At 36.7% G+C, this 17,383-nt stretch overlaps 1 protein-coding gene across 34 annotated transcripts in view; it reads right to left on the bottom strand.

The window, feature by feature from the left end:
- CADPS (calcium dependent secretion activator) overlaps positions 1 to 17,383 on the bottom strand; it is a 353,066-nt gene that overhangs the window by 112,177 nt on the left and 223,506 nt on the right. For 21 of the 34 annotated variants that reach the window (XM_072127688.1, XM_072127689.1, XM_072127678.1 and 18 more), the window contains exons 12-14: positions 16,033 to 16,044; positions 5,196 to 5,332; positions 2,867 to 3,054 (exon numbers count right to left, since the gene is read on the bottom strand). In XM_072127688.1, coding sequence (XP_071983789.1) covers positions 2,867 to 3,054; positions 5,196 to 5,332; positions 16,033 to 16,044 — 337 coding nt within the window. The remainder of the gene's footprint in view (positions 1 to 2,866; positions 3,055 to 5,195; positions 5,333 to 16,032; positions 16,045 to 17,383) is intronic. The other 13 variants (XM_072127679.1, XM_072127701.1, XM_072127693.1 and 10 more) reach the window with 1 other exon arrangement.

Raw genomic sequence — 17,383 nt, 5'->3', positions numbered from 1 at the left:
GAACAAACAGGGAAGGTATCAATAATTAGGATTAGGAGAAGGACCACCCATCAAACTATATTTTCCTATATATTTATTATTCATATTTCAAGTAACCCAATTTATTGCCATTTCTGACACTTTTATTCACTACAAAAACACAAAAGAGCCCTCCCACATTAAGTCATATACAATTTCTTTTGGAACCTAAAGATGACCTAAAGTGAAGTATGGGGTCTTTAATACCTTGGGTGACAAATGTGTGACCACCTGGCTGTAGGTAAATGGTGCGGCCAGATATCGCCACCCATTACGTTAATGTGAACGTACTCTAAGGGTTGATATAGTGGGTCAACATCCACTGTTGTCGCTTCATTTTTCCGGTGAACGAAACAGTGGTCTCCCATTGGTTTGACATGGAAAGGGATTTGTCAAAAAAAATTTGACAAACTGACCCTTCATCCTCATTTCCATCAGCTACAACTATGGATGTTGTTTGCACCAAGTTAAGATACTATGACATTTTGGTATATCCATTCAGCATTGACAAGATTGAGGTGAATAACTGGAACTAGCTTCAAATAACAAGGCACAGGCAGTCCTACAAGTATGTAATGCGCCTAACTGTGAAAAATTCCTAGTTTCCTGGCTTAGTGAGGTAAGAAAAATCTATAGGAAGAATCCCTGAGGTGCTGTTAATTAGAAAAGTAGGTATTAGGATGCCAAAAAGTGAAATGAGTGAAATTCCTTTACTAGTTACCTTCATGCGGAGCTATGTTTCTATAGCATATAATACTAAAGGCATTGGCCAGAAGATTTATTGTTAAAGGGGCTCAGATTTGTGCTCACTATTTGTGTACACTATTTGTGTACAGCTCGCTATATCCCTGGTCATGTGATGTCACACTGGGGCACGGCTCGTTATATCCCTGGTCATGTGATGTCACACTGGGGCACGGCTCGTTATATCCCTGGTCATGTGATGTCACACTGGGGCACGACTCGTTATATCCCTGGTCATGTGATGTCACACTGGGGCACGGCTCGCTATATCCCTGGTCATGTGATGTCACACAGGGGCAAGACTCGTTATTCCCCTGGTCATGTGATGTTACACGGGTGCATGGCTCATTATATCCCTGGTCATGTTATGTCACACAGGGGCACGACTCGTTATACCCCTGGTCATGTGATGTTACACGGGTGCACGGCTCCTTGTATCCCTGGCCCTGTGATGTTAGACAGGGACATGACTCATTATATCCCTGGTCATGTGATGTCACACAGGGGCACAGCTCGCTATATCCCTGTTCATGTGATGTCATACAGGTGCACGGCTCGCTATATCCCTGTTCATGTGATGTCATACAGGTGCACGGCTCGCTATATCCCTGTTCATGTGATGTCATACAGGTGCACGGCTCGCTATATCCCTGGTCATGTGATGTTAGACAGGAACATGACTCATTATATCCCTGGTCATGTGATTTGACACAGGTGCACGGCTCGTTACTGTAATCAGAGCTGTGTGTTATAATGACCAAAAGCTGGTTTATATCCACAGGAAGTAAACAATGAAACCCTCTATTGAATGACAGCAAGCAGAGGTCTAGAAAACAATGAGGATTTGATAGAGAAAGTATATTGGAATATAGTATAACTTTTCTTTAAAAAAAAAAAAACAATAGCAATTCTTTGCTAAAAGCAGAGTCAGTGTTGACTCCTAGTGAGCAGATGGATATACAGTGCCAGAATCCAAATTTAAAATCTAAAACGTTGTTAGAAAAACGCATTTGGCTCAATCATTTTGTAACAAACAACTTAATAATATGTTATAAATATACTGTAATATAAATTAAAATTTCATTTAAACCGTGAACATTATTTTTTAAATTTAAATTGTTGCGTTTTAGCCATAGGGGAATGCATACGCTCATTGATCATTGTCCAAATAATTTTTTGTAAAAAATTTAAAGAAAGCATAAAGTATCATGTGAAGTTTTTCAGTTCCTATACATTGAGATGACCATGTTCAAACATTAAAAATGCTAATTAATTAGAATTAATTAGTAATAATTGCGTCTCACAGTGTCTGTCCCTTTAATTCCGAAAACAACCAAGGATTTGGAAGAAAGTGATAATATGTTTGTTTAATAGCTTTTCCTCTTCTTCAATCTCCAGGATTTTAAGTGAAAGGATCAGCCTGAGCCCTATTGTAACCTATCAAAATGAGGTCTATTTGTTTACTGTACCCTCAGGCGCCAACAACTGGGAGTTCATTGTGCCTGTTAATTAAAGAAAGTCATTTACACACCTTAAAAAAAAAAAGTCAAAATTTGTACATTCATTGTGTGACCCATAGTATTGCTTCAACGACCTGACAAAAGGCTGTACAATGTAGTACTTAGAGAAAGGGCTTACTGCTACGTAACCCCTTCTAGGCACAAAATTACTTTCCAAAAGCAAACAAGGGATTTAATGAAGTCTTCAGGTTCTTTAAAGAAAATAAACAAGAATTTTTTTTTTAGAAAATCTTCCTCTTATTCCATTTTTTTTTACCAAATAATAAATAAAAATAAAAAGCAATATAATATATTTAAAGTGGTGTATAAACAGAAACTTAAAAAAAACCCCAAAAAACGAAATCCAAAAATATTTTCCTTCTGGATTTACAAAAATAGTCAGGTTCCTGATGCTCATAGACTTCCCAAAGACTACAATATTTTAAAAAAAAATTGAAATAATAAAATAATTTAATGAATTATTTAACCAATAATTCTTCAATCTCGTTGTCCACTCGTTGCCACTAGAATCCATTACGAGGATTTTTTAAAATTCAGATTTTTTTTAGAATGAATATTTTTGGTAAATGCTTTGAATATTTTACCTGTTGCCGTGTACATGTGACGCACAAAAGGCAAAACTATAATGAAGCAACGTTGGGTCGATCATGGCTCCGTTCTCTGCTCTTTCCAATAAGTCACTGAGATAACACAGGTGTCGATGGCAGCCTCTTACTCCATAACGGGCACAATATTCATCCAGCACAAACACCTGACCAGGACTGAACCAACCCTAGAAGAAGAAATGGGAAAATCTTAGCTTCAAGTATATATTTTTGTTTCTTATTATTTAAATTGGGCTTTAAAGTCTGATTCTTCTGTAGACAGATGAGGCCCAAAGAACCAAAAGCGGAAAGTATTCCAAGGACTGTATTAAATCTCTAAACAAGTTTTCAACCATTTGGACATGGTTGGATTGAGGTTCCTTGAGCCCACCAGATAAAATACTCCTTGGGGCCAACCTCCATTTACCTTAGTAAATATCATCCAAATTAAGGAACCTTCTACTGGACCTTTATCGGCCTTTTATATTAGAGTTTAGGCCAACCGGAGGATAGTCTGCTACTCTGGTGGACAAGTCTCATCCTACACATGGATATGTTGGCTGATTATGTTGCGTTATGCAACTCAGTACAGACTTGTATTCTTGTTAACCACGACAGCACAAAAACGTTTTACCATAGGCATGAGGGAAATGAAAAATATATTGGACTCCCTCCACCTTCCTTCCACAATTATACCTGCCCTCAACAATAGTGATTACAGTTTACTGTATTCACTGACTATGTACGTTGGTCTTGAAGTGCAAGGCTTCAGGGTGGTCCCTGGTTCTTTATATAGGTTTTCCCAAGGCAAAATGTATCCGTGGAGATCCATAGATGCGTTCATATAAACAAGAACCACCACCCATGACCACTATGTATTTGAGCTCTAGAGACCAATATTGAATCTTAGGATTGTCTAGCTTACAATGCTATGGTTTAAGAGAAGTTGTGGAAACTTAGGGGTCAGATTTATTTAGTTGTTGGTTCTTGACGTTAACCCCCAACTTGAGACAGTAGTGGATTATAATATAGGCGGTTTGGTCAGTAGCACAGGGCCAAAACCTAGAGGACCGATAGCCACTCAAATCACCCACCAAATTCACATTCACCCATGATATCCTCATATATCTGGTCCTGCACACAAAAGCCATTTCAGGACCTTTAATGTTCCAAGGGTCCTGAAACCACAGATGGAAAGGGACACATCCTACATTCTCCAAGAAGCTGATTCTAGTACCATATATAGGAAGTGATTCTAGACTTAGGGGCTAGTAGGGACTATCATACTCATACAGCCCAGGGCACAGTCTAATCCACCTCTGCCACCAGATATAAAAGAAGTTCCTGCTTCTGGCGCAGGCTATAGCTCGTGCCCACTCTGCAGTCCTGCTCTACATGCCCAAGCACGCCCACTTGGTATGGAGGTGGTGTAAACTGTGTCCCTGAAACTGTGACTTTATCAAGGGCTTGTACACCAGTACAAGCCTAGACAAATCCCACCTTAAAGTTCCATTAATTCATGAGCACAAATAGTGGAACAAAAATAACATTTTTGAAACTTTTTATAAACCCTGCATCATACCTCTGGTTATAAACTCATTTTGACATCATAGTTCACTTTACTTCTTGACTATCAAACACATTTCTCCATTTTTATCATCTGTCAGTAAATTAACAGATGTCCGTCAGCCCCAAGCAGATGACCCTAAAAATACTCCAACCAGTGATCCATGAAAATGCGACTGAGCTTGATTTAATTGAACAATTATAGCTTTCCTGTATGGATGGTAGTTATGGTTTTAGCTTTAGTCCTAATTGATAGCTATTGCTTTTAGTATTGATTACAAATCGACAGTGAGTAAAGTACAGACCAAAGGAGATAAATTAGAAGGTAGAGCAGAGGAGATGTCCCATATAATAGAATTGTTTACACACCCAACTAACACCAAACCTTCTCAGTAATCTTTAGCTATTGTGTCTGGGGATCCCAGAGAAAGACTAGTTGTTTTCTTCTTCCAGGCTGATCAGTTTTGGATTATGAGATCTAATGTGTCAGAAATATTCTGGGTGAGATTGTAGACTCCAAAACGAGAACTCTCGAAAATCTCATAAACTGATTCCGATGAGTTAGGACTTCACTGAATCTCATGTCTAGTATTGACCCAACTTCACAAAAAAGAAAGTCAACTATAGATGGATAGAGTCGATGCTTTCCATTCGATCAAGTCGAAGACATTTTTGACTTGCATCTGAGTCTACATGTAACATTAAAGTTGTTTGAAGTTACAATTGTTTCCTACTATGAAAAACCAACCAAAACCCAACTTACCAGGCAAGAGTACGAGTCGTTAAGTCTATGGTCTAGTGTGAGCCGCTGAACCATCTCAAATAGGGTGGCGTGATCAAAGTTACACGGGTTCGAAGATATGAATTCGTCCATGCCATGTTTTTGAGCTCTGTCGGCATCTGTTTATTTTCAGGTGTGGAGAAAAACACAATTTACAGGAGTAAATATATAATTTCTTTCTCTTTTCTTTTTTTTTTTTTTTACCCAACGAAGACTAATACCAAAAATATATTTTACTAGTACGGACCTAGGGGATTTTTTTACAATTTTTTTTACAAAACTGCCTTTGGCAGACTAATCAGCCCATATCCGGACACAACAATGAATTTAAACATCACTTTAGTTTATTAAGGTATAATTTTTATTGTTTATAATTTTAATTATTAATTGTTGTGTCCGGAGATGGGTTGATTAGTCTGCCAAAGGCAGTTTAGTAAAAAATAATACCAAAAATATAAACCGTAACTTCCTAAAATCAGATTCATAAGTAACCTAGACGAAGACTTAATCATTCTGTTAGATGTCCCTGAACATCAGGAGTGAAAAGAGAGCATTAAATTGCGTTTATGAACTTTTTAGCGAGACACGTTGTTTGTTATCACTTTTTCTAGATTTAAGACTCGGAAAAAAAGCGATGAAACGAAGGTTAGGAGGATCATTTACTACAAGCAGCAGGACCACACATTAATATTCGAAATGCTCAATTTTTTTTAAATTTTAGATCACTTTGACAATAAAATCGATATTCAGAGTTAAAAATATTGATAACATTTCCATAATTGTCATTATTATCACATTGTTGGGGGTCCAACAGCTCGCACAACGATTTTTAGCACCTAATAAACAGAGAATGGTTGAGAAGTAAAATAGCACCATTCACTGCGCAGTGGTCGGACCAAGTTACTGCAGATCTCTCATTTATTTGAAGAGGAGCTGCAGTTACTCAGTTCGGCCACTAAGAAGAGAGCTGTCTGTCTCCTGTTTCATTGATGCTGATCTTTAGAATAAGTTATCAATAAGTTTAGGCTCCAAAAAAATTGTTGTAGTATGTTAACAGGGGATGGAAAGTGGCTACAAAGAGGACCTCTTGCTCTGGAGGACCTGTTTACAGACAATTCATTGCTTAGAATGGACACTCTGTAATACATAATTTGGCCAGTGGTGGCAGTGCAGGAAAACTGATAACTTACTTCCAGGTTACAGAAGGGAAGACTTTGTGATCTGTTCTTTGCTTAAGGGATCCTTATAATAAGTAGCCTTTAGTTACTTTCATGGTATTGTAAGAATATTCTGCAACTATTTGGAGCAATGTCATGTAGACCTGATAAGTAAGGTCCTGAGATTATTGAGCTTTCGTCTTCTGCTTGAAGTAAATGACCCTTTAAAGTCACAATAATTTTAATCCCATTCTGTCCCGTTATGGAATCCTTTATGTAAATATTTATTTTCATGTTTAGACTCTTTTTAATTTGCATCCATTCTCCGCATTCTAAATGATCTCATTTTTGTGAAATTTTTGTCTGTTATTTGTGCAACACATGTACTACACATACAGTTCCACATGATTTTTTTTTTTGTGATAAAAATTTGAAAGTATTTATTTAAAAAAAAATCCTTCACACAAAAATATCTTTGAATGGTCACGAAAAACATATGGGAAGGTAATCATTGTTACCATAACAATAATGGGGAATATTTAGAAAACTATTCATCTCGCCAACAGTCCACTTTCACATGATTGTCACATTAAGGATGTGGCAAAAATCCCAAAAGTTTTAATAACAGGGTGCAATTCAAGTTTGAATTTTGCCATGCCCCACGTATTTCATCAACTCTTTGAAAGCTATCTATGTAAAGAATGTGAAGGTGGGTAATTTCATTTAGCTTATTGTTGGTAGTTAATCTAAATCAGGCAAAGTTATTAATATATTTGATTGTGATTTATCTTTGTTGAGGAACTTTGCACCAATTTTTTAATGTATCTTAGCATGTACTACATCTTGCTTTCTTAGTGGTGATTTTTTCAAAAAAAGTTGCAATAGTTTTGCACAATCAATGCAATTCTAGCATTGATTGCTTTGCCCCAACACTTGTGACTCTTTTAAAAGCCATGTGACAATTTAAAGGAAATGTACCACCAGGATGAAGGATAGTAAACTAAGCACACCAACATACTGGTATGTGCCCCTTCTGGTGGGGCCTGCTCTTCTTTTAGCTTCTTCTGCCCTTGTTTTTACCAGTGAAGGCTTTAAAAATTATGCAAATAGTTATGAGGGGCTCAAGGCTCAATTAACAGCTGTGGACTTTGGAGCCTCTCAGGGTCATTTACATAATATGTAAAAGAAGCTTTAAGCTTTCTTTAAGCGTCCAGTGTCCTTGTTTATGAGAAAAAAGGCTTTAAAATGATGCAAATGAGCCTGAGAGACTCCAGGTTCCTTTAACATATATGAAGCTCAGAGCCCCTCAGGTTTATTTTCATAATTTAAAAATACTTTTATTGTAAAAACCAGGGCTCAAGAAGCTAAGAGAAGAGCGGATCCTGCCAGAGGAGGCACACACCAGTATGTTGGTGTGCTTGGTTTACAATCCTTCATCTTGGTGGTAGATTTCCTTTAAGGACTTTAACATCTGAAATCTAGTGTTAACACAAAATAACTCAGGGGCCTTAGAAACAAAAAAACATGAATCCCCCCACTGCACCAAACAAGGTAGCAAAAATAATAGAAAAGGGGAAACAAAAAATGTGATAAATCAAACCTTTGTTAAGTGTCTATGACATTAGTGATTCACCTATAAAGCTATTTTATTTTTGATATTATTGGAAAAAAATGTACTAAAAAAATTGAAAATATTTAAAATAATGCAAACAATTTTTATATAAACATTTATTGTATTAAAAATACTGGTATCCCATCTTGTATACACAACTTACTGAAAATAGGATAAAATAAAGTAGGGTTCCTATTATTTTAATGTGAATATATAAAAGTATAAATTTATTTTAAAACCATAACTTTGTTTTTTTATTAATTATTAAAAAAAGAAATATCTAAGAGAAAAATAATGTGACTAATTTTGATGGAAGCAAAAAAAAAACACTCTTGCCCACCACTGAGAAACACTCAGTCTCCTGCTGTTCATGCTGTTCATGTTCTATAGCTCAAGTGGGTAATCTTCTAGAAGATTTGAATATAAAATGTAAGGCTGCGTTAAAAAGTTCCCTTCAGATACTAAAAGCACAAGTGAATCAAGTGCAAAAACCAGCAGCTTTCATCAAAGATCCGTTACAGTAATCGAAATTAAAAAAAAAAAAAATTCAAGGCCTTTTGCCCTATTGACTCGATTATTAATTTTATTCTTTTTTGATGCCTTAGAAATAACAAAAAAAAAAAAAAATTAACAAAAACATAAAACAAATAACCGGTAGTTTTATTCTATCTGCTAAAATTAAAAAACAAATGGACCCTTTACTTACAAAGTGTATTTTTTAACTTTTTTTTTGGAAAATACTGACACAAGAATCTAAGACAACAAAGGATTTACATACAATACGGGGAAAAAAACGAAGACACCACATAAGTTTCCTGACCTGAATATTAGTGGTGGTCATGTGATGTTTGAACATTTTCATGAAAAAACATAAACTATGCTTTTTTTCCCCCCAACGTCATCTATTTATCTATAAGTTTTTATCAGAAATTGTATGTTGAGAATTTATCCAAATTTTACTATAAATTTGTGGTTATTGACATTGCTCGATTTCAGTCTGTAGGTTCTGCCTTTACAATGTATGAAAAATCTATTGCATTTGTTGTTATGTGTGTGTTCTCCTTTATATCCTCTATGACCTGCTGAGTGAGGATGAAAAATGTTTAATATTGGTTAACAGAACCAACATTAGTGAACCATGAGTCTTAAAAAAAAAATCCACACTGCTTCCATCCAATATCTGATACCGGTAGACCCAAAAATAACGCACATATGCACACACACACAAACAGAAATGCTCCACACATACCTTTTAAAAAAAAAAAAAAAACTTTGTAAATTTTGTCACATCAAAAAGATCAGCTAAATATACATAATTTATATATATTTTAATGCTGTGTTAATTTTGTGGGTTTTTTAAATTTTTCTATTGCATTTTTTCTATCCTTCGAATTACTTGGGGGAAAAAGAAATAAAACTGTTTTTTTTTGTGTCGAATACTGTGTTACTTGAGATATATATTTTATAAAAGGGAATATATATTATACAAAATTATGATTACAAGTTAAAAAGTTATAAAAATAAAAAATTACAAAATTAAAAGGCAATATATATTATGCAAAATCACAAAGAATACTGCAAAATGTAGTTTAGGAGTTTATTAAACATTGATTTGTCTCGTAACTGTAAGATGAATTCTGATGAATTTTCTATGATTTTGAAATTTTAGAAAATTTTGTGGGCCACAAAATGAACAAAAAATTTTTTTAGAAAGTTTTCAAAAGTGTTATTAGTAGCAATATGCAATTTTTATCCTCATTTTTGATACTTATTATACTGGTTAAGGGTGAATTCACATAAATGTGTGCCCTCCGCACCATAGCACGGCGGGTACAAGTCGCCGCCCGGGATAGGAGGAATAGGTGAGCGCTGCTTGGGCCGGCATCTCTCCATAGAGAAACATGGCAGACGGCGCCATATTACAGGGAAAGATAGGACATGTTCTATTTTTCCCTGAGTACGGAACGGTATGGGGCCGCACGTGTGCTTCACCCTACCGCTCCGTACGGCACCCATTGCCGGCTTATGGGGGGCGTATTTACGACATATATATGTCGGCCATATATACTTCCCCCAATGGCCGTGTGAATGCAGCTTAAAAATGTGTACCCTATATTGTTATAAAGCTTGGATAAAAATAAAAAAAATTCAAAAAATATACTAAACATAACTAAAAAGTTATACTTGGTTACAGAACTGTCAAAAAATGTACGGAATAGCAAACTTCTTGGAATAATAATTAACATGATCAAATCACAACAACAGTATCATAATACAGTGCATAAACGTCATTGGATATGTTTTATGCAAAATTGTTCATATTTCATGAGCAGTTAATTCGAAAAACAGTTCATGGGAACACATGTCAGAAGTAGCATGCTTTTTTTTTTGTGATTTGCGCACATTTTTGTTCATGCTATTAATGTGGAATGTTATCATCGGGTTTCATGCTTTTTGGCGCAGGAAGACAAGCCAGATAGTGCAAGGTAATGGCAGGCCTCCAAATGCCAAAAAAACGCCTGAAACGGTAAAAGTGAATGTAGCAGATACGAGTTGATCATACAAGAAAAACATAGCAGTGAACTGAATGAAGTGTTAAAAGATTTATGTCAAGCAGAACAAACAATCGTCAAGATCTCACAAGATAGCGAATGGTGCAGAGTACTGAGAGTTCAATCCAAGAAGTCCATTCATTCGTTCTCTCATTCATCCTTTCCCTTTAATTTTTTTTTTTTATTCCAAAAATATATATGTATAAGATTTTTTTTTTATTTTTTTTTTTTTGGTTCGATAAAAAAAAAAATAGCAACCTCCAGCATGTTATCATATTGCAGCATTGCTTTGCTGGAGTCCTATTCAGACACCCCCCCCCCCCAAAAAAAGAACATTGTATCTGCTTGAAGAAGTAAGGATAAGATTCTGCCTGCTATCCAAGGGGAATGTAAGCAAAATAAAGGAGAGAAAGAAAGAAGGAAGGATAAGGAGTATTGTATTCATGGTCAGGAGGGACGTCACCTGCTCCATCTCATATTGCATTCAAAATACTCCTGATACATATTTGCCAACTCTCATGACAAGTCTAATGCCCTCTTGGGAATCCGAAAAAAAATAAAAATTACAGAAATAGGTGATAAGAAAAAAAAAACCTAAAACATCCACAAACGGAACAACTTAACTGGACTATGAGAGAAACAAGAGAAATAAAAGAGAATTAACAGATCATCCACTAATATTAGAAATTCTACTGTGGCATCTGACATTAAAGGCACTTAACCATCAGTTTTTGGGAAAATCATAAGATGACATTTTTCTTACTTAAATGAAACCTTCCATCACACTAATGAGGTAAATCCGGTGGCAGGATCTACTAACCTACTGCCGCCCTACCCCCTTTTGAACGAATAATTTACTGCCCCGGAAAAATAGAAATCTTTTATATGACCAATATGCTAATTTTTTAAAGAGGCTACTGTGGTATGGAGTAACAGCGCTTTGGAGTGGGAGCTACGGCTACTCTACACCCCATTAGCCTCTCTTACCCTCAGGTGCAGGGTTGAGGCTGCGTTGTCTCTAGTGGATCCTAAGCTCAGGTTTGGTCGAAACCCGAACTTGAAAATTCTGTTCAGGTACCAAACTTTTGACGGGTGTGAACCCATTAAATGCTTCAAGCATTTAAATCGTGGGGGTTAGTGGGCACCTCCATTTTGGGGAGGACTGTTTCTGTTTCTTTGATGTTATCGAGAGTGACGATCCTCCCCAAAATGATGGTGTGCATGCCTCACATTGATTTAGATGCCGCTGACTTTGCCGGTGGCATTTTAAGATATAACACACACCACCACTGATCGTGGGTGTTATTGGTGAAAGGTTAAGCCGAACCTAGACCTGAACAATATTTGTTATGGTTTGTGTACTGTATTTGATCTTGTGTTTATGTAAAGAGAAGAAAGGGTTAAGGAGGACCTGTCACCAGAATTTGACCCCTCACACCACTGATACCTGCTGGTAAAGGGTAAAAAGTCCGCCCCATATCACCCAAAATTATCTGCCACTGAGGCACTGTACCCTATTACAGCTGTGTTCTAATATACAATTGAGGAGACATGAATCAACTTCTGAAGAGAAGAGTTATGTTTGCTCCAGGCTGCCAGTGAACCATACCTCCTTCTTTTAATTGACAGCTTAATGTCAAATCTCAGCCTGAGCAGACAGGAAACTCTCTTTCTGTCCACTTCCTGTCCTCACCAGAATGCTGTATCTCTCACTTGCATGGTGAATTTAGCAATGAGCCCTGTGTGTGAAACTGTGAGGGGTTGGGCCAAGCAACAGTGGGCAGAGCCACTCACTAGTGGGCGGTGTCAACAGTAACAATGGCATTTGAGTTTGATGATACTTGGCGGCTTTTTCCAAAAAATAGTTGCAGAGTCTTGAGCTACCTATTGCTTACATCTGCTTGGGTCTGGGATATTTTTGTGCAAAGAATTGCAACTTTTTACTGTGATTGTGCAGAAAGTTGTGACATACATCCACATCTGGATTTTAAAGATACAATAGGTGCCATACTGAAAAAAGGGTGTGGTGAACTTTGCTGGGCGGGTTAAAAAAAATAGCACATTTTTGCACAAACATTCAAATGTGCCAAAATAAGGTACAAATATAAGAGAAGAAAGAAAAAAAAGATAAGATAAATCACCCCCTTTGTCTTACAGTTGTTGTGTAGGATATAGAAAAACATATAATCACACTGTCCTTCCAGCAGGCACAGATTGTATTGTCTAACAGCCAATGTGATCCTACAGTTTTGTATCATGGAATCTACAGACTGGAGGCTTCACTGCCTTGGAATGACGCAAATTTCTCAGATTTTTTCCTTCTATTGTAAACATTGCAGTACGGTTTTTGATGGAGTGATCCTTTAAGGAGTCAATTTCTCATTATACAAATTAAACACAAGAAAATGCTTGTTTAACACTTTAACCAAAAAAAAAAAAAAGATTTTCACTCTTTTAAGGCCTGTCATCTTATCAGGATATGTCAAGCCAAGAGGAAACTAGGGAAGGACACATTTGTTACACGTAGCCGGTAATAACAGCTGTACAACCGGTGTAAGAGCAGCTTGACTTTCCCCCTACCTTTGTAATGCCTTTCATAGCAGCTCCAACAATAAATATTCTTTGAAATCCCTTAGTTCTAAATTAAATTAGGGTTTAAGCTACTAGCGTGCCACAAGAAGCAAAACATACATTAGTTTCCACTGAGAGCGGCTTTTCAAGGGCGGATTTTCGGATGAAAAGAAAAAAAAAAGTCCAGTATGTTGTAGCAGTGTGTACAGGAAACATTTCATAACAGCATTCTCTGGTTCTAAATTAAGAATTTGAAAAAAAATTACTTTCAAAATTTTATAAAGGGAAAATAGAGATAGAAAAATGTTATTTACATAAGGCTTTATTCCCATACGACGAGCTTTCAAAAAATGAATAAAATTTTTCAATAAGCCAGAAACGGAGGGACACTGTTGTTATCAAGTTCTAGTAGAATATTGGGGAAGAGTTTCCTGATGGTTACTTTAGGTAGTTAGATTTTATGGATGATAAAACATGTCAAAATTTTGGCAATTAAGAAACCTGAACCATCGGTGTCGAATCAGCGAATTTTTACCAAACTGAGTAATAATTTACCTAGACCCTTTCAAGGGGTTATAAAGTTTAAACATATTGATAAACTAATCCATCAACATTAATTTAGGGCTAGTGATGACGGACCCGGCCAAACCCGAATGTAAACAACTTGTTCAGGTATCGAATCCAATTGGAACTGGTAACAGCCACGATCCACGCTGCCACCGATCACAGGTGTTAAATGTTCAAGTCAACTGCAGCATTTAAATGGTAGTGCCGATGCGTGTGCAGCTGAAGCCAATAAAATGGCACTTGTGGGCATTTAAAGAGTCCACACTTGTGATTGATAACAACACCAATCACGGGTGTTAATGGGGGAGGAGTTGTGCCGAATCCTGTTCTGGATCCAAACTTCTAATGAAGTTCCTACTAACAGGAAGTTGAGAGCTCTGTATTTTGGTCAATCAGGGTTCCTGCAGATCAGATCCCATTTATTTTCATGGAAACTAAGTTGCAGTGCCCTACAGTACCTACCATATTTTTTAGGAAAGGTCTTTTTAGCTTTTTAGCTAAAAACAGCTTTAGATTTTTAGCTCATAAAACCCCTTTATGGTTGATAGGAATGGTTTTTATATATTAGAGCTCTGTTCAGGACTTTTTCTGATACTGTAATCTGCACACTGACCTACCTGTTGACTGGTCAAACTTGAAAAAGAGAATACTAGTACATGTAGCCCTATTTCTTGCCATAATTATGCACACCTCTCTGTAACTTGGCATACCCCATTTTAAGTCAACGGGATCCATCAGAAGGATTTGGTAGTATCCATAATGCAACCAATCCAGCATAATATATATAATATGTAATATGGTTCAAGTGAATGGTGCTTGGGTCCCAAGCTTAAACTCATTGCAAATATGAAAATTAAGAGAACCAGTTAATCCCTCCATACGGTTTGCACTAATTTCCTGATTTTTCCCGAGAGCTGGACACCTCCCTCCGCTCTCTAACCTCCAACCTCCCTCTTCAGTCTATCTATAGCATCTCTTCTGCGTCCCTGGAGCGTGTAAAATGAGAGAGAGCACCGGCTGCTGCTTATATTCAAAACCCATTCTTTGGGACGACACGTAAGAGTCCCTAAATTTGTTTATCACTAGAGATGAGTGGACCTAAAGGTTGGGTTCGTCCACCTGACCTGAACATATTGCCAGATTGGAGGATGAACATGCCCCAATCTGAACATCAAGCGGCTGAACCTGAAAGCCGAACCCAAACCAGACCATCAGGTCCGCTCATCTCCATTTATCACTACTCACTTTGTATGATACGGTCTACACTATAGTTTGCTCTTCTTGTCTCCCACTGTCTCCCCCAAAATTTGCTCAAGCTCTCTCCGAGCCTGCTCCATGTCCGATCTACGTCTCAGGATCCTATCTGTTATACCAAGTACAACCACTGTACTATGCATGGCAGTGTCCTGGCAGGAAATGAAGTGATTTTACATATCTTGCACAACCCCTTTGACCCTGCCTTACCCTTGCCCCAGAAATATATTCTGGTGACAGGGCTTTTTTACTATGAGAACTGTCAATCTGTGGAATAGCCTGCCTCATGCGCTGGTCACAGCAGGGACAGCGGAGAGCTTCAAGAAGGGTCTAGATGCCTTTTTACACCTAAATAACATTGATGGTTATGGAATTTTCCCACAAGTCTCTTCCTCTTTCAGTCCCTTGGTTGAACTTGATGGACATGTGTCTTTTTCCAACCGTATGAACTATATACTATATTAGATCGTAAATTATCTAAATATATTTAATGTGTGAACCTTTGTATTGTGGTTACTGTGCCTTTAATGCCATATCCTAATTCTGTGGCGCGTTACAGGCATATACATATGTGAACTCATTCATGCGGCTCATCGATGCTACCAATGACATGTACAGACGGGTTACCAAATGAAAACAAATGAGGCAGAATTTTTTTTTTAAAAAGGCATATTCCTGTTGCAGTGCAAGATGATCTGGCCACAAGCATTTTGCAATCCATGGGATATAGTTGAAAAATAAAATTAATAAAAAATAAATAAATAAAAATTAAAATGAGGTTAGGCCTTAAAAAACACATACACGTGAAAAACACACACAAAAAAAATAATAATAATAAAAAAACCACAAAAATAATCTAAATCAAGAGCATCATGTGATGCTGAAGTACAAGCCAAGGAGAGAAGGCAATTATGCAAACATCACATGCATCCTAATTTCAGTATGGAAACTTACAATTCAGACCTAGATTTAGGAAAACATGAATATTTTGACTACAAATCTAAACATGAGAAAAGTTTAGAGAGAGAGAAAAAAAAAGCACACTGCGTATGTCAGATAATCTGGTCAGATTATCTGAGCTGTGCCATCTATAGGGAAGCACTTACCCTTCAGTCCAGCTAGAAGTTTGCAGGGTAAGAAGAAACAAACCAGAACAACATAAAGACTCAGGAAAGCAGACAGGGGCCCCAGTTTAGCAAGTTAAGTACTAGGGTTCAGGCAAAGAATGAAAAAGAAAACCTTCAGAAAACTTTTTTTTGAATTTTCTAATCAACTTTTTGAATTTTTTTTTTAATTTTTTTTGAACATCATGAAAACATAAGTATAGTAAAATATGTAAATTTTTTTTGTATTTTTTTTTTTTTTTGCAATAGCAGAAGTGCCTGATGGGTAAAAGGCATTAGAATAAAAGAGGGTCAAACACGAATGTGAAAATCAAGTTAGAGAGAGCATTTCTTTTTTTTTTTTTTTAGTTTAACGGTAAAAAAAAACTATATATGAAATTCTAGATATATTTGAATTTTTCAATATGATATTTCTGGGAATGTGTTTGATTGAATGTTCTACTGCGACAGACAGGACAGACAGTAGGTGCTTGCAGACAGGTGGTCACTTTTATGAAGCTTACGGTAGGCAATAGGCTTGCGTGATTTTTTTTTTTTAATGACATCCCATAGTGGGTCATGGATATAATTTTTTTTGGTTACTTTTTGTTATACAGATAGATAAGAGACACAAGACAAGAAAATAAAAAAAAGTAGGGGGGGGGGGGGGAATTAGACCGATTCTCAGTTAGCCAAATAAAAGTGATTTTGTGGAATCACACAAATGAATGAATAGCAGGGTCTAGTTTTTAGATTTCAAATGCAAAAAATGGAGTCCACCCTAAGTTTCAGAGCTGCCGTGATATTCATGATAACTTGACTCATCTAGAACCTCTAGAAGGAGACCTGAAGAAGGATACACACTTGTAGGCTGGGTATCTATCACCATCTATTTACCCCCCCCCCCACCTCTCGGTCCCCATAGACAGCTCTGAAAAAGAGAGCGGACTAGGTCTTTCTCTGCAATATAACACATGTTGAAATGCTCGGGGGCTGGGTTCTAGGAGAGAAGCTTTTCTATGGTTCTAGGTTTCTCTTAACACAAAAAAAATATAAACTAGACAAAGATAAGGACAAGGAAATTCTAGTTTTAGAAACAGATAAAGGAACATTGATATCACCTTACCTGCCTGAAAGGAAAGAAAAGTTAAGGATCATAAAGTGCCATGCTGGATTTTTGTAGAATTTTTAAAAAAATATTTTTTGTACTAGAATATTGTATGTGCCATTGGAGTGATTTAGGCTATACAGAAAGGATCATATACAAGCAGTTTGTTCTTAAGTTGAATTTGTATGTAAGTCAAAACTGTATATTTTATTATTGTAGCTCCAGACAATTTTTTTTTTGGTACTA

Source organism: Engystomops pustulosus, chromosome 10 (assembly GCF_040894005.1).
Source record: "Engystomops pustulosus chromosome 10, aEngPut4.maternal, whole genome shotgun sequence".
In the NCBI taxonomy this organism is placed as follows: domain Eukaryota; kingdom Metazoa; phylum Chordata; class Amphibia; order Anura; family Leptodactylidae; genus Engystomops; species Engystomops pustulosus.
This window is presented reverse-complemented; position numbering and strand designations above follow the sequence as displayed.